Below are 25,295 nucleotides of genomic sequence, written 5' to 3'. Positions count from 1 at the left end.
TGTAGACAACGTCCAGGAAACACACAATGCGTCTACTTGGCCACATTTGGACAAATGAATGCGTCTAAATAAAACAATGCCCAACACATTCATTTTAGTTGTTTACCGTGTAAGCTCAAATCAAAACTGCTCTCGACATGGTAGACGTGGAATACACATTTAAGAATACACATGATTTTGGCAGACATGTGATGACTTTTGCTTTGTATAGCCTGTCTAAATGCTAAATTTCATTTTAATTAGTGTTTTAGAACAAGACAATAGCTGACATTTTGTTCATTATTTCTACTGTTTATATTTTGACATTGATTAGAATCAGCTTTATTCTAATCAATGTCAAAATATAAACAGTAGAAATAATGAACAAAATGTCAGTTGAATCATTTAGAAACATAAACCACATGACTGCAATATATTTGTTATGTGATGCTATAATTCACAAATGGCTATTCAGATAAAGGAAGTTAGCTAATAGAATAAAACAAATTTGTACTCTTTATGATTTTTGCATTTGGGGCAGTTAGAAGTGGAGAGGGAGTCAAAGAGACAGAAATTGGCTATACAATCCAAGGCAAAATCCACTAAAGCAGAAACAAAAAGGAAAATGCAAGTTGCTCAGAAATTTGCCAGGAAGGTTCATGTCAGAGCCATCAAAGCAAATATGCCAAAGTAATGTGTAAATAATGTAAATAACTAGATGCACCATCTGTGGCTGTGAAGTGAATACTAATAAGTACTGTAGAGAGAAGGCTAACCCATGTGGTTCCTGTGGAGGTGAACACAAGTTGTAATTACTGTAGTGACAAAATAACATAGCGACTGAAACAGACATAGTGATTTATTTGGATGAATGGGGTATGTATTTATGTAAACTCTGTTGATAATTTTTATCTTCTTTAAACACTAAAACATCTTTAAATGGTGCTTTTTTTTGTGCTAATTTTTGCATGTGTGGGGGCGGGGTGTTTGCCCCCCCCCCCCCCCTCCCCCCTCCCCCCACCTGTCATACTGCGGCCCCCAGACACCCGGCTTATTTTCAATCTTTTTCATTAAGTTCAAATCACATGCCTGAGTACGTGCAACATCCTCATTTAAATAAGGCGGTCTACACCACTTTACAATTGTAAATACAGTCTTAGTTGATCACACCCTATGTGTGCAATCTTCACTCCCTGACGCCTTCCATGTCATACTGGACAACAAGCAGACAGCTTGAACCTTTGGCTCGTTGACCAGCGCTTTCGTCTCTCAATCAGTGGACTCTTGTTCAATCGCCGGATAGTGTGAAGCAGGCACATCTAATCATGTGTCACGTGTCCGCTTGTAATCATGTTGCTAATACAAGGATTTATGATACACCATAACTTTACCATAATACCATAACTTTACAGCCTGTTTGTAATGTATATGTAATGTTAGCGTGTGGCATCTTGCTGAGCAGACAATAAACTGCAGTGTTCGTTCATAAAGCGAGGCAGACGACTCTACTGCACCTGAAGGGGGCATACGTGGATCATACCCACCTAATGACTTATTTTATGACATTGATAATAACAAATGTAAATTCATTATTCTTTTTCAGGGAGAAATTAAAGTTGAGGAACCAGGAAGCTGCTGCCCCGTCTGCAGGAAACATTTTCCAGGTAACCCATGCACATACACTATATGCAAAGTATACAATATAGAAGGTAAATACGGCATATACCGTATTTTTCTGAGTATAAGTCGCTCCGGAGTATAAGTCGCACCGGCCGAAAATGCATAATAAAGAAGGAAAAAAACATGTATAAGTCGCACTGGAGTATAAGTCGCATTTTTGGGGGAAATTTAGTTGATAAAACCCAACACCAAGAATAGACATTTCAAAGGCAATTTAAAATAAAGAATAGTGAACAACAGGCTGAATAAGTGTACGTTATATGACGCATAAATGACCAACTGAGAACGTGCCTGGTATGTTAACGTAACATATTATGGTAAGAGTCATTCAAATAACTATAACATATAGAACATGCTATACGTTTACCAAACAATCTGTCACTCCTAATCGATAAATCCCATGAAATCTTATACGTCTAGTCTCTTACGTGAATGAGCTAAATAATATTATTTGATATTTTACGGTAATGTGTTAATTATTTCACACATAAGTCGCTCCTGAGTATAAGTCGCACCCCCGGCCATATTATGAAAAAAACTGCGACTTATAGTCCGAAAAATACGGTATATAGTAGGAGTGTCGTGACACAAGTTTTTCACTTCTGATACGATACCAATATTATATCAGTAGGAAACATTAATACTTGTATTATTTTGTACTGTGGAATGTAGGAAATGGTTTGATCAAGTGAAATTAGTGAACAATGGTCGGTATGAAAAACACTAACCTATTTATCATTAATCGTCTGTGTGAGAAAACCTGTGTGAGGCCGTAACTTCTTAAAATAAAGGAAGAACGAGGCGTTGTTTCTTTTTCTCCTTTTTACTTTTGTGACTACACAACATACACACTCAATTAATGTGTTCATTAAAAGTGTCTAACTCTGGATACTTGTAGAAACGTCTTCTCCTTCGCTCTCTTGTCCAGTCTGAATTAGTGACACCTGTGGTCTAAATATCTCACTACACGTTACTCTAGGCAATAAATCCACATAGCAATTATCATATTAACTGCATTGTGACTATTTAAAATGAACTAAATATACAAAACATACATATAACAGTCTGGAATTGAGTTGCGAGCCATCACGAAGCTAAATCTCAACTAAAAACATATTTGTTTAAACTGGCATTTAACAAACAACTGCCATAAGTATTTGTTATTATTTGTTAATATGTTTTAATATGAGCGGTTTTAGTTGCTTTTAATGTATTTTTCTTGTAAAACACTTTGTGCACCATTGTGATGTTGTAAGGTGCTGTACAAATAAACCTGATTGATTGATTGATTGATTGATTGATTGATTAATTGATTATTCTGTCTTAAGTGGAGTGGTAATTGTTTTCTTTTAGTAGCCACAACGCATCATTAAATTCAGTCAGTTTATTCAGTTGATTTGTTTACTGTTGTTTGTTCAGTTTATTCAGTTGAATAAAGTGGACAGGTTTGTTACTGATACTTTCCAATACATTTCTGCCTTGGAGACTTTGTATGCGTAATTAATATGCAACTATATTGATTTGATACTTGTTTTTATTCACAAATGTGCTGTTTTAGACCGTAATATGGTTCAATTAGGGACACTTATTACATACAGTATGTCTAGGTTGTGTGCTATTGTGTGCTTAGCCGTGGTGTAGCTGCTAGTTCCGTGACCCTATAGCCTGCCATGTTTACCTTTTGTAAATGACTTGACTAACATACAAGACAAGACCAACCTTGTGTGTTTATTGGAGGACATTTAGATGTCACAAGTAACGCTGCAGGACTGCTTGTATCAGATATTTTATGACACATTTTACATGCAAGCACATATTATCAGATACTAATAAATATCGGTTTGGGTCAACCCTACTGTAGAGAAGATCCAGTCTATACTTGGTGGTTCTTTGCTAGTTATATATAACCTATATTTGGCTCACATACTGTATAAAGAGGCTACAGTGATGGCACTAGCCTCTATGACTTTGTCTTCCTCAAACCAAAAATATATGTATTTCTCTATTGCTCGTTCAACTTCACCATATTTCTCTGTTTACACCCTTCCCCCCTCCCCACGTCTTTACTTCTGTATGAAATTGTTAGGTGAACCTGTGCCCGAGTGTCGTCGTTACGTACAAGTCAAGAACATCACGAAGGGAGACTGTCGCCTTGACAACGTGGAGGTTAGCTTCTGCAGGGGACGATGTCTGTCCAGGACTGATGTCATCTTGGAGGTGTGGATGAGATAAACACAAACACACACACACGCTTACAGTACAATGGAACACACTTAAGTCGGTCCTGCTTATGTTGACAACCCGTCAATGTTGACAAACTCATCAAGTTCTGGTGCACTTTGCCCGCTTAAGACACTGTATAAAGTCAGAGCCAAGGGACTGAATTCCATACCTTCAAACGTCTTCTTTGTCCTTTGCAACTCTATTTTTATCACATTAAAATACCTTTATACCATTTCAAGTACAGTGGAACCCGTTTATGTTGACAACGTGTTTGTTGGTTCCAGTGTTCGTAATAACAGCGTTTATTTAACGCCGTTACTTTTAATAGTAAAGAGTAATTTAATTAATTAATTTTAGGTCCGTTACAACGTCGTTAGCTATAGCTTGATGTAAAGCTACTTTGGATGTGGTTTTATTTATGTCAGCAACAAGACAGCATAATAAGTGCAGCAAGTTAAATACAGGAAGCATCTTCTTACTAGTGAAAGCAACAAGCAGCACCGCACTGAAATGAACTTGATATCAAAGAGGCAATATCACAGACTGTGACACAGCAGACTACAACATAAGCACACGTACATGATGGGAATAATGAACAACAAATCAATGATTGAAGTGACAAACTTGCCATCCATGCAAGACATCGTTTGTTGACAGGTATGACATCCATCAAGGCACATTCAATCTACAGTATTTATTAAGGTGAGGTAACACAATCGAGTGAAAAGATTCAAAAGAGCTGGCGTCAGAGCCGACAAACTGCCGCTGCTAACGGCTAAAGCTAACAAACACCGCTCCATCCACGTGACACGTCACTTGGCAACAGGCCCCGTTTTTAAAAGCACAGACACACGCACACTTTGCTCTAAGGCAGGGGTGTCGAAGTCAAGGCCCGCGGGAATTATCTATGGCCCCCGGGATGATATTTGATTAGTATTAGAACCGGCCCGCAGGCCACAGCCGCCTGCTGCTGTTTTGCACACACCAATACTCCATCAGTATTGGCGCTAGGAATAATAAAAATGGGGTCCCACCGTTTTGAAAACAAATGATAAATGTATGCATTATCCTGTTATATCTCACATTCTATATTGTGTTTTGGAAAAAGGTTGTCATAAACGTTAATTAATTCATTAAAAAAAAATTATACAAAAGAAAACAATTTTTTATGCATATGTACATTTATTCAGTTATAAACATTAATTCACTTTCTTCTTTCCTTCATGGATCTAAACTTTACCGCTGCCGGTATTTTTTTCTATATTTTTATTGTAATATTTTCAGAATGTGTTTGTTCTATTTTTGGCCAAAGTAATACAAAGAAAACAATCTGAAGTTGTCTTTATTTTGTTGTTTTAATGCCATGATGTTAATAGTCCTGCCCACGTGTGCACAGATTTTCCTCCATGCGGCCCCTGAGCTAAAATGAGTTTGACACCCCTGATATAAGGTCTTTCAACTGCAAATGTCAGATATTTGAATTCATTTTTTTTAAGTAATTTATTCATTACTTTCCCTAGTAATGAAATTACATTTATTTAAGAGTAATTCCGTAAGTAATTCAATTACTTTTTTGGTAAAGTAACGAGTGACTATAATTAATTACTTTTTAAAAGTAATTTTCAGAACACTGGTCAGCCCTGTTTATGTCAACATCTCATCAAGTCCTCTTCCATCCTGTTTATTTTTTACTACAAAATGTTCGCTTAAATTGACGTCAACATACATGGTCGACATAAAATGTGAGACCCAAAGAGATAATTTCTGTGAAAAATGTTCGGGTTATGTTAAAAAGTGCTAACTTAATCATTATCACTAAGCAGCAACATAACTACTGTCTAATTACACAACATTAAAACATGCACACACTCACTTGCTGTTCAGTGCAAAGTAAGCTTCAAAATAAAAGCAGGACTATCTCGTTTTACATGTTTAGATTGTCAGCAGCAGGAAGATATACTGGAAAAAAATAATCAAACAAAAAACAGGTCTGTTAAATATAGAACAAGCATTTAAACACAGAATAATAATATAAAAAAATATATTTGTGTGATAAAAATGTACACAAATGGAGGCATGTTCGAAATGAACTTAAACCATAAACATGTCACCTGTTATAAGAAATCATACAATTGTTTTATGTTTTTGGGCAGAGTCACAAGTAAATCGTTTCGCTTATGTCAACAACCACTTATGTCAACGTGAATCAGCCAATCCTAAGGGTGTCAACATAAACGTGTTTACTGTTACTGATAATCAACAATTGTTTTGCTGAATGCCAAACTCCTTTGCAAGCCTGTGAAAATATTGTTTAGGTGTGGACTTTACTGCTAAGAATAAACAGTCATCGTTTTGAATTCTGAATACCAATAATGATACTTTTTACTGGACATTCTTTGAGATCACCAAAAGGTTTGCTTTTAATTTTTTTTAAACATGATCGTTTTTAGAATAAAACACAAGACAAAAATATTTTTTTAATCAACCAACTTATTTGTGAAAAAAATGTAATATATAATACAACATTATAACACAATGTAACAATATCAACAACAAAAAAATACAATTAATCACTTTTATTACATACAATCTACGAAAGTCCAAAAGTTCCCTCAGTTTATAAATGATATAATAATACAGTAAATAAATACAACAATATATACATATAATAATATATACATAAAACAATATCAACACGATACCATTATTAATGCAGATATTAATCAAAATAAACAGAAGATAACTAAAACGTATATATTTATTTATTACTCTTATATCAGTGCGATACTGATATTAGTATTAAAATCTATATTAACAATATTTGTATTGATTCCCTTACCTACTGTATTGCTACTTTTTTTATATATATTAAAATGCTCCTGCTTATAGTTGGATCACAGCTGCTGTGATATTGTACTATTTTTTTTTTTTACATAATAAATAAAGCAAATATGCATACAATATGTGTAAATACACTCAAGAAATATATACTGTATTTATAAGAATATTTACTCATTAAATGCATACATATTATAAACATATACTATATACTATTAAAAATACTTAATTCAATTAATGTGTTTTGGTGTCCTTTAGTGTTTTTTGAATGATGTTTGGTTTTTTTCATATAGAATATATATTAAAATATTTCTTGTATGAAAAAAAACTTCTTTAAGTACAAATTCTTTGCATCTGTGCTACTTTTCAATTGCACACTAAGTGTTAGTAAATCACATGCAACACGCCCACTAATAGTATGTGCTATTTTATAGATTGCACATACTGTTTACCGTGTGGTGTTTGAATCTTAGGCCCACAGTGTACATATGATAATCTCTGCAAAGCTTCTGTTAACATGACTGCTAACAATGCAGATACTTGATTTAGGTGTTGAACCACTCCTGGTCTAAAAATAGATGTGTTGATTTGAGCACGTGAAGCAGAACACTGCCACCTCACGTGTTGAGTTCTCCTCTTCACTTTTTCTTGTGGTTGTATTAAATTGTTCTTGTTTTTATTTAATTTTTTTCTTGCAAGACCGCAAAGACGGAAGTGCATCACCATTGCGACTTTCTTCTCTGTTGGCATCCATACATCAACACTGTAAAAATAGAGTCAGCCATGCTGGGAGATTAGTCAAAATAAACATCAGTGGAGCCAAATGTGTCATTGGCTACTGTTACCGTGGCAACAGAGTATGCATGTAACAAGCAGCGTGCTGGCAAAGTTAGCTTTTTATTTACCACCATTATTTGAGCTTGTGTTGTCATTTGCTTTTCGGCAGCGTTAGCAATTGGTTACAAAAACATGGGGGTTGCAAATCTTTTTTGGGAGGTTGGGGGGTTAAAAACATTTTTATAGTACAAAAGGTTTTTTGGTAGCAAATCGTTTTTGGGGGGGTTGAAAATAGTTTTTTTATATTATCATTATATTATTATATTATATATAAAAGGGACAAGCGGTAGAAAATGGATGGATGGATTGATATCATGTTAGTTGCAAATCTTTTTTTGTTGATACAAATCAGATTGTTTTGGTTACACTTGTTGGTAACAAATAGGTTTTTTGGTTGCAAATCATTTTTTGGTCCCAAACTGTTGTTGTTGTTTTTTGCTACAAAAGTCCTTTTTCTGGTTACAAATCTTTTTTTTTTTTACAAATGGTGTTTTTGTTGACAAAAAAAACCCTTCGCGGTTGCAAATCTTTTTGTGGGGTTAAAGATCTTTTGTTTAATTACAAATCAGTTTTATGGTTGCAAATCTTTTTTTGGGGGTTCAAAATCTTTTTTCTATTCCAAATCTTTGTATTTTGTTGTACATTGATTTTTGTTGTTGTTACAAATCAGATTTATTCAGGAGAAGGCTCTTTTTTAATCACAATTAGGGTTTTTTTGGTGGCCAATTATTATTTTTTTGGTTAAAATTTTTTTTTTTTGTCACAATTCTTTTCATTAGTTCCAAATGGTGTTTTTTGGTTAAAAAATAAATCCTTTTTTTGGTGACAAATTGTTGTTTTTTTGTTAAAAAACTTGTTTTTGTTTTGTTACAAATTGTTTTTTTGGTTACAAAACTAAATGTTTTTCGTTTGCAAATTGTTTTGTTGGTTGAACATTTTTTTTTTGTAAATCCTTTTTTGTTACAAGTCGTTTTTTTTTAATTGAAAATAGTTTTTTTGGTTCCAAATCTTTTTTTATTTTTTATTATTGCAAATCATTTTTTGTTTACAAATGCTTTCACATTAATTGAAAAAGTGAAGAAAAAAAAACAATATATGGGCAAAACCTATGAAAAAACAAATGTTTAGACTCTATTTTTGAGGAAAATGTTTGACTATAATATAAACATAATTATTATGGTCATTTTAGAAATACAGCAATTTAGCAATTATCTCTATGGGCTGTTTATGCCAGAAGCTGGCCCGGCTGGCTCATACCTGTGTGTGAATCAGTGCGCTCAAATGAGCCAAAGTTATCTTGCTTTAGGTATTGAGTGGTTTTAGGCACAGTATGATTGTTTTCATATGAGTATGTCCTAAAAAACTATTAAAATGATTAATATTAAAACAGAACTGTTTCCTCTCAGCTAGAAGCATTTTGCTGAACTGCATGGATTCCTGAAGTTTTTGTCATGCGCACTTCTGTTCTTGTTCAAGGAGCCCTACCTGAGGTCCGTGTGTGACTGTTGCAGTTACCGTTTAGACCCCGACACACCTGTTCGCTTCCTCAACCTGCAGTGTGACAGCGGTGACAGCGAGCCGGTGGTCCTTCCCGTCATACACAGCTGTGAGTGCACCAGCTGCCAAGGTGAGGAGAAGTCATTTGAATATCCAAATATCACATTACATTGCTGCAGTAGGAGCACAGATTTAAAATAACAGCTTGTGGAAACAACACTTGCATGGAAACCTCCAAGCAACACATGCGAATGACATATTTGTATTTCACCATCAAAACTCTTCATCTTGCCTTGGATGGTTTCTTTTTTTTACTGTACAACTTTGCATGTGTACAGTATTTTCTTTTAAAATTTGAAATTTTATCACAAGGTTATTCCTAGGCCCTTTCGGCGCCGTGACTGATGAGACTTGACATTGATGAAACCCTCTGTGGCGCGATGTCCTAGCATTGGGCTTCTAAACTAAATTAATTAAACTAAATATAATACATGTCAGGAACATATGCAAATGTATGTTACAGTCATGTTAAGTTTGTTTTTTGCACACAAAAAAATTATTATTTTTTCAACAATTGATTTCCCATGAATTTGTTTTAGTGAAAAACATACATTAAATTACAAACCCCAAAACCAGAGAAGTTGGCACGTTGGTAAATAAAAACAGCATACAATGATTTGCTAATCCTTTTCAACCTATATTCAATTGAATAGACTGCAAAGACAAGATACTTAACGTTCGTACTGGAAAACTTTATTTTTTGCAAATATTAGCTCATTTGGAATTGGATACCTGCAACATGTTTCAAAAAAGCTGGCACAAGTGGCAAAAAAAACTTGAGAAAGTTGAGGAATGCTCATCAAACACGTATTTGGAACATCCCACAGGTGAACAGGCTTGTTGGGAACAGGTGGGTGCCATGATTGGGTATAAAAGCAGCTTCCATGAAATGCTCAGTCATTCACAAACAAGGATGTCAACAAATGTGTGAGCAAATTGTCGAACAGTTTAAGAACAACATTTCTCAACAAGCTATTGCAAGGAATTTAGGGATTTCACCATCTAAGGTGTGTAATGTCATCAAAAGGTTCAGAGAATCTGGAGAAATCACTGCACGTAAGCAGCAAAGCTGAAAACCAACTTTGAATGCCTGTGACCTTCAATCTCTCAGACGGTATTGCATCAAAAAGCGACATCAGTGTGTAACGGATATCACCACATGGGCTCAGGAACACTTCAGAAAACCACTGTCAGTATTTACAGTTTGTAGCTATATCTGTAAGTGCAAGTTGAAACTCTACTATGCAAAGCGAAAGCCATTTATCAACAACACCCAGAAATGCCGCCGGCTTCGCTGGGCCCGAGCTCATCTAAGATGGACTGATGCAAAGTGGAAAAGTGTTCTTTAGTCTGACGAGTCCACATTTCAAATTGTTTTTCGAAATTGTGGACTTTGTGTCCTCCGGACGAAAGAGGATAATAACCATCCAGATTGTTATAGGCGCAAAGTTCAAAAGCCAGCATCTGTGATGGTATGGGGGTGTATTAGTGCCCAACAGTGTTGGGACTAACGCATTACTTTGTAGCGCGTTACTGTAACGCCGTTAGTTTCGGCGGTAACTAGTAATCTAACGCGTTATTTTTTATATTCAGTAACTCAGTTACTGTTACTACATGATGCGTTACTGTGTTATTTTACGTTATTTTTTATGTAGTATCGGCTAGAAACAGAAGATCTGAGTGTGTTTTATTGGAGAGTTGCAGTGTCGTCCTTCTGATTCTTCCTCTGTCACAAGCGGGAGAAGAAAAGATGCGCGCTCTGTGTGTGTGTGTCTGGGTGTGGGGAGGGGAGGGACACACGTGATACGCGGTTTGATATATGAAAAAAATATATATTGTTCGCACGTTCAGTCCACACACGGCGTGATCATGGCGAGCGGAGTAACGGAAGAGCTTCAATGCTGCGCCTATTAATCGGTGTGTTTATAGGTGCAGAGTCCCTTGTGCAAAACGAGGGTTTTAAACACATGCTGAACGTGCTTGAGCCACGTTACGACATCCCGTCGCGCACCCACTTCAGCGATAAGATTGTGCCAGATCTTTATGAGCAGGAGAAGAAAAAAGTTATGGATGAACTATCCCGAGCATCATCTGTTGCGCTCACGACAGACGGGTGGACGTCCAGGGGAGCTATGTGACGATAAGCGCTCACTTCATCACAGCAAAATGGCAGATGAGAAGACACGCCCCCTCTACGAGAGTCACCTTGCGCAGGTACTGACACAAGCAGTGGAGGAATGGAAGATAAAGATATCCCAGTCACACGTGATAATGCCAAAAATCAAATAATTGCAGTGAATGAGACAGGACTGGGACAGCAGATTTGGCATCACAGAAGGGAATCTCAGTCAATAGGATGGAGCGCCTCCTTGGGAGGATCAGGAAGGAGGTTTCCTACTTCCACCCAAGCACAACAGTTGCTCATGTGCTTAAGACAAAGCAAGAAATGCTAAAGCTGCCTACTCATAAGCTCATACATGATGTCCCAACAAGGTGGAACTCCACTTTTGATATGTTGGAGCAGCAGGCAGCTATATACTCTGCATTGACCCACAAGACCCTGAAGACAAATGTCAAAGACATCATCACCCTGTCTGATGATGATGTGAGAGCGGCAGAGGAGGTCCTCCAGGTGCTTAAACCCCTCAAAACTGTTACATCTCTACTGAACACTGAAACTTCACCATCTGAGTCAATGATCCTGCCACTGAAAACAAGGACTCTACAATCCATGGCTCCAAGTGTGGAAAACAGCAGCATCACTCCAGATGTCAGGCTTTATTTCACTACCTATGTTTCAAGGAAGATGATGTGCCTTCTTATGTTGCACTTTAAGTTGTTTTTTTATTAATGGTCATTGGTCCAAGTTTAAAGAAAGGAGAATGCCTTTTTATGTTGCACTGTTTTTCATTAATTATGTTAAAAGGAAGAAAAAAATGCATGTCAAGTTGATCAACAGATTGTATTATTCTCTAGTGCAATAACAGTACTGAAATGAAGGCTAAAAGGGCATTAATGGGAGCTTTAGAAAAAAAAGAATAAAAAAATAAGTAACTTAATAGTTACTTTTCACAGTAACGCATTACTTTTTGGTGTAAGTAACTGAGTTACTTTTGAAATAAAGTAACTGTAACTAGTTACTGGGTTTCAGTAACTAACCCAACACTGGTGCCCAAGACATGGGTATCTTACACATCTGTGAAGTCACCATTAATACTGAAAGGTACATACAGGTTTTGGAGCAACGTATGTTACCATCCAAGCAACGTTATCATGGGCGCCCCTGCTTATTTCAGCAAGACAATGCCAAGCCACGTGTTACAACAGCGTGGCTTCATAGTAAAAGAGTGCGGGTACTAGACTGGCCTGCCTGTAATCCAGACCTGTCTCCCATTGAAAATGTGTGGCGCATTATGAAGCGTCAAAAACCCCAACGGAGACCCCGGACTGTTGAACAACTTAAGCTGTACATCAAGCAAGAATGGGAAATAATTCCACCTGAAAAGCTTCAAAAATTGGTCTCCTCAGTTCCCAAACGTTCACTGAGTGTTGTTAAAAGGAAAGGCCATGTAACACAGTGGTAAAAATGCCCCTGTGTCAATTTTTCGCAATGTGTTGCTGCCATTAAATTCTAAGTTAATGATAATTTGCAAAAAAATATGTTTTCTCATTTCAGACATTAAATATCTTGTCTTTGCAGTTCATTCAATTGAATATAAGTTGAAAAAGATGTGCAAATCATTGTATTCTGTTTTTATTTACAAATTACACAACATGCCAACGTCACTGGTTTTGGGATTTGTACATTCAATTTTGATTTTAACAAAAGTATAAAAAATATTTCACATAAATAAAAAACTGTGGGGAAAAAATACAAATTAAAAAAAATAATAATAAAAAATTAAATTCTGCTTTGGGTCCCAATTTATCCCTGCTTGTGTTTATGCCAGTAAGATTTTGATTAGCTGAAAGGTTTTGTCCACTGTTATTTGTCCCACATTATGTAATAAGGTTAAAGATGAAATATTTAGTCCAACCCTAGATTAATGAATATAATGAGTAGATAGTTCCAAATACTTCCATACAGTATATGATAACCAGAGCTGTTCTACTTGACACTGTTGATGACTGGCACTCTTCCATTCACACTCTTCTACCAAAACGACATGCAGCCTCACTGAAACGTGTTTCCTGAGCCGCCATCAATAATTCAATCACAGATTCCGCCTCTGATGGCGTTAGCTAATTGGATGTAGCCGCCGTAGGACGACGCCCAGTATCCCTCGGCTCAAATTCCCTTCTCAGCGCTACAATCCCATGGACACCATGTCTGACGGATTTGGTCACTATGGCGATCAGTCATTGACACACACACACACACCAGCTGCCATGCTTGATATGTGTGAGTGCTCCCCATGCAGATTACTCACACTGATCTTTTTTTCAGGTCCATATTTCACATGCATTTATGGAAACATTCCATATATATATATATATATATATATATATATATATATATATATATATATATATATATATATCATACAGGCCAAAAGTTTGGACACACCTTTTCATTTCAATGCGTTTTCTTTATTTTCATGACTGTTTACATTGTATATTGTCACTGAAGGCATCAACACTCTGACACCTGTGAAGTGAAAACCCTTGAAGCTCATCGAGAGAATGCCAAGAGTGTGCAAAACAGTAATCAGAGCAAAGTGTAGCTATTTTGAAGAAACTAGAATATAAAACAGGTTTTCAGTTATTTCAACTTTTTTTGTTAAGTACATAACTCCACATGTGTTCATTCATAGTTGTGATGCCTTCAGTGACAATCTACAATATATACACTATATTGCCAAAAGTATTTGGCCACCTGCCTTTACTCACATATGAACTTGAAGTGCCATCCAATGGAATTGTCCAAAATGTTTTGGTATCCTGGAGCATTCAAAGTTCCTTTCACTGGAACTAAAGGGCCAAGCCCAACTCCTGAAAAACAACCCCACACCATAATTCCTCCTCCACCAAATTTCACACTCGGCACAATGCAGTCCGAAATGTACCGTTCTCCTGGCAACCTTCAAACCCAGACTGGTCCATCAGATTGCCAGATGGAAAAGCGTGATTCATCAGTCCAGAGAACGCATCTCCACAGCTCTAGAGTCCAGTGGCGACGTGCTTTACACCACTGCATCCCACGCTTCGCATTGGACTTGGTGATGTATGGCTTAGATGCAGCTGCTCGGTCATGAAAACCAATTCCATGAAGCTCTCTGTATACTGTACGTGGGCTAATTGGAAGGTCACTTGAAGTTTGGAGCTCTGTAGCAACTGACTGTGCAGAAAGTCTTTGCACTATGCGCTTCAGCATCCGCTGACCCCTCTCTGTCAGTTTACGTGGCCTACCACTTGGTGGCTGACTTGCTGTTGTTCCCAAACTCTTCACTTTTCTTATAATAAAGTTGACTTTAGAATATTAAGGAGCGAGGAAATTTCACGACTGGATTTTTTGCACCGGTGGCATCCTATGACAGTTCCACGCTGGAAATCACTGAGAGCGGCCCATTCTTTCACAAATGTTTGTAGAAACAGTCTCCATGCCTAAGTGCTTGATTTGATACACCGGGCCAAGTGATTAGGGCACCTGATTCTCATCATTTGGATGGGTGGCCAAATACTTTTGGCAATATAGTGTATAAGTATGTATGTCTTTATTTTTTGGGGGTCATTCCACTGAATCATTGTCATTTACTCTCCAAAATAAATATATTTTTTACTAAAAAACACATGTTGACTACTTAAAATATGCATCTAAAGCAAACATTATTTTATTTGTATTCAAGGTTTATTTGTATTCAAGGTTTCTTTTACTCCACGTGTTCATTCATAGTTTTGATGCCTTCAGTGACAATCGACAATGAAAATAGTCATGAAAATTAAGAAAATGTGTGTCCAAACTTTTGGCCTGTACTGTATGTTATTTTGTCTTTATATTCCATCCATCCATTTTCTACCGCTTGTCCCTTTCGGGGTTGCGGGGGGTGCTGGAGCCTATCTCAGCTGCATTCGGGCGGAAGGCGGTGTACACCCTGGACAAGTCGCCACCTCATCACAGGGCCAACACAGATAGACAGACAACATTCACACTCACATTCACACACTAGCGAGTTAATGTTTTTTGGGGGAATTGAGGGGATTATGTTGATGCTTTCAAGATTCTTATGGCCCGAGGGAAGAAGCTGTTATAAAACCTGGAGGTTCCGCTATGACTTCTGTTTTGTACCATCAGCTGTTTTACTCCTGTGTTACAAACACGGTTTGGAAACAATTAAGGTATGTAAATAAACATTTAAAAAATATTTCTGTGTAAACAACTCATTTTGCACTGTATATGTCTGCGGGTTATTGTCTGGTGCTGCAAATATATGGAAACTATTTTTCCTTTAAAAATGTACTGGGTGCGCTCTTTAGTCCGGAAAATACGGTACATATTGCATATTGCATATTGCATAGACACACAACAAAAAAGACAAGTGGCATCAAATAGAAATATATGTCGTGTTCAACATGTAGTTTGTGTTCTACATTTTAATTCCTGGGGACACAAATGGCTGTGATTCTGTGGAATGTTCTATGAAAAACTCCTCACTTACTGTACATACAACACGCATCCAAGATGGTGACCATCACTGTGTACTATGCATTTTTTTATGTAATATTTGACAGTCTACTGCAGGGGTGTCAAACTCAAATACAGAGTGGGCCAAATTTTAAAACTGAACAAAGCCGCGGGCCAAGGTTGAACAAATTAAGCTTTTTGTTAGGGACCCAAACAAGTTTTGCATTAAATATTGAACAAGCACGGCTTATATAACTTTATAGTGACATGCAAAATCGAGTTTAAAATAATAATAATAATAATAATAATTTAAAAATATCAATGGCATATCAAATACAATTTAAATAAAATTTGAATGCCTCTTTTCTAATTGCAGCCTTCTGAGGTAAATATCAACATTAACTTTTTCCACAGGCTAATAAATTTGAAAATCAAATAATGAATAAACCAACCATTCAGGACTTTAAACTGCTCAGTTTGCAACACACTGATCTAATCTGATGTGCCCAAGCCAGATACTTGCCATCTTTTCTTGGATGCTAGTTCATTAATGTCGGGGCTCAGGCTTTGAGCTGAGGCAACCTTCATTATCGAACGAAGGTGTTCATCAGTCATTATATCTCGTATTCCACAGTCTTGGGGGCGTGCCTTACAGGCACTGCTTTTAACGTCCTCTACGAGTTGACGTCACGTCCGCTTTTCATCCCTTCTAACAACGTGCCCGCCCAGTCACAAGATATGAGAGGCTCCTGTACGCACGCACATGTAAATGCAAAGCATACTTCATCAACAGCGATACAGTTTACACTGAGAGTGGCCGTATAAGCAACTTTGACATTGTTAGAAATATACGCCACACTGTGAACCCACACCAAACAAGAATGACAAACACATTTTGGGAGAACATCCGCACAGTAACACAACATAAACACAACAGAACAAATACCCAGAACCCTTTGCAGCACTAACTCTTCCGGGACGCTACAATATACCCCCCCCCCCCCCCCCCCCCCCCCCCCCCACACACACACACACACACACACACACATACCCAGATGAGTTAGTGCTGCAAAGGGTTCTGGGTATTTGTTCTGTTGTGTTTATGTTGTGTTACTGTGCGGATGTTCTCCCGAAATGTGTTTGTCATTCTTGTTTGGTGTGGATTTACAGTGTGGCGTATATTTCTAACAATGTTAACGGTTTTTATACTGGCACCCTCAGTGTAACCTGTATCGCTGAAGATCAAGTATGCGTTGCATTCACTTCTGTGTGCGTGCCAAAGCCGCACATATTATGTAACTGAGCCAGCACTCGTTGGACTGGACGAAAAGGGGACGTTACAATTCTCGGGAGGGGCACTGAAATTTGGGAGTCTCCTGGGAGGTTTGGCAAGTATAAGAATTAGCGTTGTACCACGGCACCGCCGCTGTATATAATCGGCGGGCCAGCTCTAGTGTTAATTTGATATCGCCTCACGGGCCAAGTGCCAAATTTGGCCCGCGGGCCAGAGTTTGACACCCATGGTCTACTGCATTTGTGCCACTTCTACACTCGTGTGTACTTCAAATGTGAAGTTTAAGTGTGCCAATTAAAACTCATGCTTTGTTTTCCTCCTTCTCACTCACAGGAGGCGACCTGTCCAGGCGATGAGCATAAGTAATATTTTTATTATGTTATTCATTCACATAGATGTATTGATAAAAAAAACAATAAGACAACAGTCAGATTGATGGCTCATCACTTGTTCAAAAGCACACTTCAAACCAAACGTTTTTGTTATCATGTAAATCCATTCACAATTTTTCAACCTTTTCTTCTTTTCTTTTATATCACATTAAAGGACCTTTCATCCCTGATCTACATACACTAGAACCCGCTTATGTCGACAGCACGTTTATATATCTACAACCCATTTATGTCAAGTCATGGTCCAGAGTTTTGTATTTTTTTACTAAAAGTTGATGTCATATTAAAAAACTGAGTCAACAAAGTAATTTCTACAAAGAAATCTTCCGCTTATGTGCTCTAGTATTGTTAACCTAGTCATTTTCACTAAGCAGCAACACAAATACGGTCTAATTACACAACATTAAAACATGCATAAAGCATTGCAATATTATTTTGGCTTCTCCCGTGACTTACAAAATGTACACTTTTATTTATTGTATTTCAGATGGAAATACTCGTGCATATATGAAAATTTTATTGTCACTGTAATCAAAACATACACAAATCATCACTGTGTCTGTTGGTTAATATAAAATATATGAAAACCCAAGAATATTAAGACAAATATGCACACACGGAGGAAAATCATGTCAACACACAAAAATACTTCTACAATCTCAATATATCATACTGTAAGTTAATGTGCAGAAATGACTAGTTTCAGTTCAGTTTGTGGTTATGTCGACAGCCGCTTAAATCCAGTCTGAGAAGCGTCGACATAAACGGCTTCCACTGTACGTCTTCTTCTTGTTTGTCCTGTGCAGACTTTTCCCACTCTATTTTTTTGTATGGAAGACCTTTTGATCTGTTCTCAATATGACTTTTCTGCATTAAATGACGATTCAAACTTGTTCAACACAAATCATGTGCAAATAACTGTGTGATTACTCGTAAAGACAAAAATAAACCCTGGTATGCAAAATCTACTTATTTTGTGTGTATTTTCCTGTCTGAAAGAGTTTCACAGAAGAGAAGTATATAAACAATATTGCATACTGTATATTGTATATACGTATGTACATATAAAGTACATAAACATATCTTATGAAGTTTCGAGGTAAACGACATTGTTGTGCATGTACAACTAGTGGTATGCCAAAGAATCACCTAATTAAATATTGAAAAAGTGTTACTGTTCAAACTTTTTTTTTTATTGAATTGAATTATATTTATATAGCGCTTTTCTCTAGTGACTCAAAGCACTTTACATTGTGGAACCCAATATCTAAGTTACATTTTTAAACGAGTGTGGGTGGCACTGGGAGCAGGTGGGTAACGTGTCTTGCCCAAGGACACAACAGCAGTGACTAGGTTGGCAGAAGCAGGGATCGAACCAGGAACCCTCAAGTTGCTGGCACGGCCACTCTACCAACCGAGCTATACCGCCACTGTAAACTGTGAGTAATGCTACAGTGACCAAAAGTATTATATATAGGGATGATGTTTGATAAGAAATTATCGAGTTCAAGCCCATTATCGAATCCTCTTATCGAACCGATTCCTTATCGATTCTCTTATCGAATCCAGATAGGTTGTTGTATATGGAAAAAAAAACACACAATATTTGGTTTAACAAAAGCTCACTTTTATTTTATAAGAAAAAAATAAAATAAAATAAATAAATATATATTGACTGTTACCCCCCTAAAAAATATATATACAGTATTGACTGTTGTTACCCAAAGTATATTAAGTGGGATTTTTCAGAAAAACAAATATATGCAGTAACACAAAAACAACCTGTCTCTGTGATCACTATAGGTGTATAAATAATAATATAGTGTTAAATAAAATCAGTCCCTTGGGCACAAAACTGAAAATAATACAGCTCTCCAAAAACTGCACTTCTGCTGCTATTGGAACATACTAACTACACACACTATGACACTAAGAACACCACAGTCATCAATCAACAATTCTTCCCCCCTTACATGAGAGCGAAGCCTGGCAATAATTGCATATTGCCTGTTCTGCCCTCACTATACGTGTTGAGGTTATACAGCTTGGCAGACAGCTAACAAACAATCCAAAGCAGATTAATCCATTTAGGCTCTTTATTGTTGTTGATCTTGCTTTGTCTTTTCCTATCTTTACTTTTGTCTTGCAATGGACTGTTGTTTGTATTTTTTTAAACTGAAATACACACAATGACAAATGTATAAGCTATGTGATTCAATTAACATACTGTAATGTAATAAATAACATGTAAATATTAGCTTCACACAAATATACAGTACTATCATCAAACAAATACTTCTGAGTGTTGAAACTATTTCGATGGTGGAAATACACGACTGGCAGCCATTTTAAGTCCTCAAAACATCCATTGAAACAGTGCACAAAAATCGTTTTTCAATAAACATTTTAGTATCAAACTTAAACACTTTCCACCTTAATATTGAGTTATATAAACAAGTTAAACAGTTTACTTACAGACGTATCTTTTCCAAGGCTTGTAAGAGCTAACACAACTTGTCTACTTCTCAATTGTCTCAACCCGGAAGTGCCCAAACTAATGACGCATAGTATTTTCACATCGCCACAAGGTGTCAGTAAGAGTCTACAATCAAATGGGCATAACATTGCAGGTCCCACAGGGCATTTCCTGTACGTGGGAAGGGATTCGAATAAAGAACCAACTCTTTTTCTTTACTATAGTGGCCTCGATAACGGGAACCGGTTCTCAAAAAGGGATTCAAGTCCATATAATCGGTTCTTTTCTTATCGAACAACCGGGAGAACCGATTTCGAACATCATCCCTAATTATAAATACTTTTTAAATAAAACTTCTGACTTGTTTTTAATGAAAATTGAGGCTTACTACGCTACTGTATTTTAACGCTGGTCACTATGGTGATACTTAGAAAGCCAGGTGTTTTCCGAGGTGGTACTTGGTGAAAAAAGTTTTGAGAACCACTGGTTTATTGTATATATAAAGACAAGTACATAAACAATATATCCTATGAAGTCCAGTGGTTAAAAAAACAGATTTAACTCTTGACTTTTTCCAATTTAAAAAAAGTTTCAAACACCTAGATAAACAAACACAGTAGAGATTCGATAGTTTATTGAGGTTGGCTATGGCGTAGCGCTGAGTAGATAATCAAACGTGACTATCTCGAGAAAGTGAAAGTTGTAACAAAGTTTCCATGTGCGAAATTACAGAAAGATCATTACATTTGCCAGAGGGGAGCACTAAGGGAGACTTCCTGCCCGTGCAAACTAGTCAAAGCTGCACCTCTGTGTCGTAGCGACGAAGAAGAAAAGGTGTACTGTGTTTAGTTCTAACCTCTCTGTCACAAATCCGCACAATTGCGGTTGTTGGCTTGATCCCACCATGCCTAGAAGGTAGACCATTAGCATGTAGAAGGTTCTTTTATTAGGTACCAGGCCATAGTCCAAGACAGCACAGGATATGGATGCAGGATGTAACAGCTATTTAATATTACACTTTGGCACATAAAATTAAAAAAAAACAGCATTTGAGTGGAGGCCGACCATTGTTGTAAAACAAACTAACAGTGACAGGTGTGCACAATCAGCGCTCCAACAAGAAGTGAAAAGCAAGGGAGTAAAGGAGCGTTAAAACAGGAACAAACACAAAAGTGTTATGATGGATCATGACAGGACGCCCCCCTCACATTACGGATACCAGAAGTTCTAAGGCAGTGCCAGACCTAACACAAAAATCTAAAGAGTTACCAAATCTGCCAAACTGTAGCCCCGCCATGAAAGACTGTACGCCCGCCATGAAAGACTGCACCCCCGCCATGAAAGACTGTACCCCCGCCATGAAAGACTGTAGCCCCGCCATGAAAGACTGTACCCCCGCCATGAAAGACTGTACCCCCGCCATGAAAGACTGTAGCCCCGCCATGAAAGACTGTAGCCCCGCCATGAAAGGCTGTAGCCCCGCCATGAAAGACTGTACCCCCGCCATGAAAGACTGTAGCCCCGCCATGAAAGACTGGATCGCAGCCATGAGTACCTGAAGCCAGCAGGTAAGAGTCAGGTGGTCAGGGAAAGTGGATCACCACCGCAGCTGACGAGGAGGAGGACACCAAGCGCTGGATGGATGCTCAAGCATCAACGTAGTCCCCTTCTATCCTCTTCCTCTATCCTCTATCGTCCCACTCTATCCTCTTCTTTTATTGTCCCCCTCTATCATCCTCCTCCTCTATCTTCCCTCTCTCTCCTTTTCCTCTATCCTCCTTCTCTATCTTCCCCCTCTATTCTTTCCTTCTGTATCTTACCGCCTACTATCGTCCCCCGCTATCCTCCTCCTCTATCCTCTTCCGCTATCCTCTTCCTATATCACCCTCCTCTATCCTCCTCCTCTATCCTCTTCCTCTATCCTCCCCCTCTCTCCTCTTCATCTATCCTCCTCCTCTATCCTCTTCCTCTATCCTCCCCCTCTCTCCTCTTCCTCTATCCTCCTCCTCTATCCTCTTCCTCTATCTTCCCCCTATCCTCTTCCTCTATCCTCCTCCTCTATCCTTTTCCGCTATCCTCTTCCTCTATCCTCTATCGTCCCACTCTATCCTCTTCTTTTATTGTCCCCCTCTATCATCCTCCTCCTCTATCTTCCCTCTCTCTCCTTTTCCTCTATCCTCCTTCTCTATCTTCCCCCTCTATTCTTTCCTTCTGTATCTTACCGCCTACTATCGTCCCCCGCTATCCTCCTCCTCTATCCTCTTCCGCTATCCTCTTCCTATATCACCCTCCTCTATCCTCCTCCTCTATCCTCTTCCTCTATCCTCCCCCTCTCTCCTCTTCATCTATCCTCCTCCTCTATCCTCTTCCTCTATCCTCCCCCTCTCTCCTCTTCCTCTATCCTCCTCCTCTATCCTCTTCCTCTATCTTCCCCCTATCCTCTTCCTCTATCCTCCTCCTCTATCCTTTTCCGCTATCCTCTTCCTCTATCCCCCTCCTCTCGTCCCCCTCTATCCTCTTCCTCTATCCTCCCCCGTATTCTCTTCCTCTATCCTCCCCCTCTCTCCTCTTCCTCTATCCTCCTCCTCTATCCTCTTCCGTTAGCCTCTTCCTCTATCCCCCTCCTCTATCCTCTTCCGCTATCTTATTCGTCTATCCCCCTCCTTTATCGTCCCCCTCTATGGTCCCCCTCTATGGTCCCCCTCTATCCTCTTCCTCTATCCTACCCCTCTCTCCTCTTCTTCTATCCTTCTCCTCTATCCTCCCCCTCTCTCCTCTTCCTCTATCCTCCTCCTCTATCCTCTTTCTCTATTCTCCCCCTCTATCCTCTTCCTTTATCATCCCCCTCTATCGTCCTGCTCTATCCTCCCCCTCTATCCTTTTCTTTTATTGTCCCCCTCTATCCTCTTCCTCTATCCCTTTCCTCTATCCTACTTCCTCTATCCTCTTCCTCTATCGTCCCCCTCTATTCTCCCCCTTCTACACCCTCTATCCTCTACCTCTATCCTACTTCCTCTATCCTCTTCCTCTATCCCTTTCCTCTATCCTCTTCCTCTATCCCTTTCCTCTATCCTACTTCCTCTATCCTCTTCCTCTATCCCTTTCCTCTATCCTCTTCCTCTATCCCTTTCCTCTATCCTACTTCCTCTATCCCTTTCCTCTATCCTCTTCCTTTATCCCTTTCCTCTATCCTCTTCCTTTATCCCTTTCCTCTATCCTACTTCCTCTATCCTCTTCCTCTATCCCTTTCCTATATCCTACTTCCTCTATCCTCTTCCTCTATCCCTTTCCTCTATCCTCTTCCTCTATACTACTTCCACTATCCTACTCCCTCTAGCCTCTTCCTCTATTGTCCCCCTCTATTCTACCCCTGCTATCCCCTCTATCCTCTTCCTCTATCCTCCCCCTCTGTCCTCTTCCTCTATCCTCCCCCTCTATCCTACTTCCTCTATCCTACCCCCTCTATCCTCTTCCTCTATGCTTCCCCACTATTGTTTCCCCTCTATCCTACTCCCTCTATTCTCTTCATCTATCGTCCCCCTCTATTTCCCCTCTGTATGCTACCTCCCCTTTTATCCTCCCCCTCTGTCGTCTCCCTCGCTGTCCTTCCAGACTGAATAAGGCGTTTGAAGAGGAAACATCCTTCTTATGGCTTTCAGCTAATACGGCCAATACTCACGTGTGTAATAAGAGCAGGAACCGATGCATTTTTAATTCATACTAAAATGTCGGGTTTTGACAAATGGCTCCACAGGCTTCGCCTAACTGCAAGGCTGCCATCCATCAGCTCTTTGCAATCATTAAAAGCGTGTGATCAGTGGAAGAAAAAGAATGTTGGTGTTGCCATGCAGCTCATTTTGATCAATGCTGCGCACTTTTTGGCCCGTGGCTGACAGGACAGAAAACAAGACACTTTCAGTCAATCCAGGCGGCAGCAATGATTGAACTAGAAAAGAGCGGTTTCTAATGTTGCATTCGAGAGAAAGACGGAAAATGTAATTAACCCGCTGACACGCAAGAAATGCTCATCCTTTTCCAGTATCATCGGTAAGTAGTACTAGCAGACAGTGACGGGCAGTTACAAGCTACATGTCGCTAAGCTATGTAGCTTCACTACATTTTACAGTAGCTTGGCGGTAGCTTAGCTACTTTTTTAACGAGTAGCTTTTCCTGTAGCCTAGCTACTTTTAGATCCATGTACTGTAGCTAGGTAGCTTACATCAAAGCTACAAGCTACAAAGAGAGTCAATGGACTGCGAATCCAAATATGTAGAGAATACAATGACCTCGGTTAATGAGAACATCCATACATACGGAGAAAATCTATGATTGCTTGGTGTTTGTATGATGAGTCACAATTGGCTAAGGTTAGGGCGAAACATTATAAACTGGCCAATCAGAGGCAAGATAAGGCTGGTCATTGAAACTAGTTAGCAAAATCATAGCAGTCAGGCACTCATGTCACATGACGATGAGGGAGTCGGAGACAGAGGGACGCTTCAAGCTGACTACTCAAAAAAAAAAGTTTTTTGAAAAAGATTTTTCCTTTGGTGATAAAAACGACGTCCAGGAAACCCACAATAATGCGTGTCCTTGGCCATATTTAGACAAATGTATGAGTTTAGAGAAAACAATGCCCAAACCCTTAGGTTTTAATTGTTTACTCTGTAAATCAAAATCATAACTGCTCTTTTCATCTAAGATGTCCAACACAAACTTAAGAACACACATTAAGGTGAGTTGAGTTAATTAAAAGTTTTACTGTTCCCAAACAACACACAAGTCATTGTTGTTTTTTTTGTCGAGATATAGATAGATGTTGTTTTTATACTGTAGGCAGAGAAAATGAATAACATTATAGGGGTGGGCCAAAGAAAAGGCAAACTAAATAAATACAAACAGTGGGGTGCGGGGACCTCCAGAGGTAGTTATATGGTGCCCCCAATTAAATGACAGATGGTTTATAGTAATGGACCCTTATTAGTTCCATTTGTACATTCTCAGTTACATTAACATTGATATTATACATGTGGTCCCATAGATAGAACTGCCGTTAAATGTAGGTTCGATGTAGCAAGCTACTTTTGCCGTGTAGCTTGTTGTGTAGCTCGCTACAATTCTCTGGAGATTGCTTCCCATGTAGCTTAGGGACAATTAATCGAGAGTAACTTGTAGCTTAGCTTACTACATTTTCCAAGTAGCTTGCCTATCACTGCTAGCAGAATACACAGTCATGCTAAAAATAACCATATTGTAACTCTTCTACTCCTAAGGCGCTGCACACGAAAGGGTGAACATTTGGCAAAACGCTTCCAGTGTTACTTGTCCTATTATTCTTCTGACAGATATACCACCATTTCTCACACAGCTCAACTTTGGGGTGTTTGTTCCCCACCT

At 38.5% G+C, this 25,295-nt stretch overlaps 1 protein-coding gene across 1 annotated transcript in view; it reads left to right on the top strand.

Moving 5' to 3' along the window:
* Window positions 1-18,371, top strand: part of sspo (SCO-spondin) — a 302,516-nt gene extending 284,145 nt beyond the window's left edge. Inside the window, exons 109-112 of the mRNA XM_061964637.2 lie at window positions 1,583-1,643; window positions 3,746-3,876; window positions 9,034-9,184; window positions 17,364-18,371. Of these exons, the coding sequence (XP_061820621.2) occupies window positions 1,583-1,643; window positions 3,746-3,876; window positions 9,034-9,184; window positions 17,364-17,386 (366 nt within the window). The 3' untranslated portion in view covers window positions 17,387-18,371. The remainder of the gene's footprint in view (window positions 1-1,582; window positions 1,644-3,745; window positions 3,877-9,033; window positions 9,185-17,363) is intronic.
* The last annotated feature ends 6,924 nt before the right edge of the window (window positions 18,372-25,295 follow it).

This window comes from Nerophis lumbriciformis, linkage group LG07 (assembly GCF_033978685.3).
Source record: "Nerophis lumbriciformis linkage group LG07, RoL_Nlum_v2.1, whole genome shotgun sequence".
Lineage (NCBI taxonomy): Eukaryota > Metazoa > Chordata > Actinopteri > Syngnathiformes > Syngnathidae > Nerophis > Nerophis lumbriciformis.
Note: the sequence above shows the minus strand (reverse complement) of the source record. Positions and strands in the feature narration are given on the sequence as shown.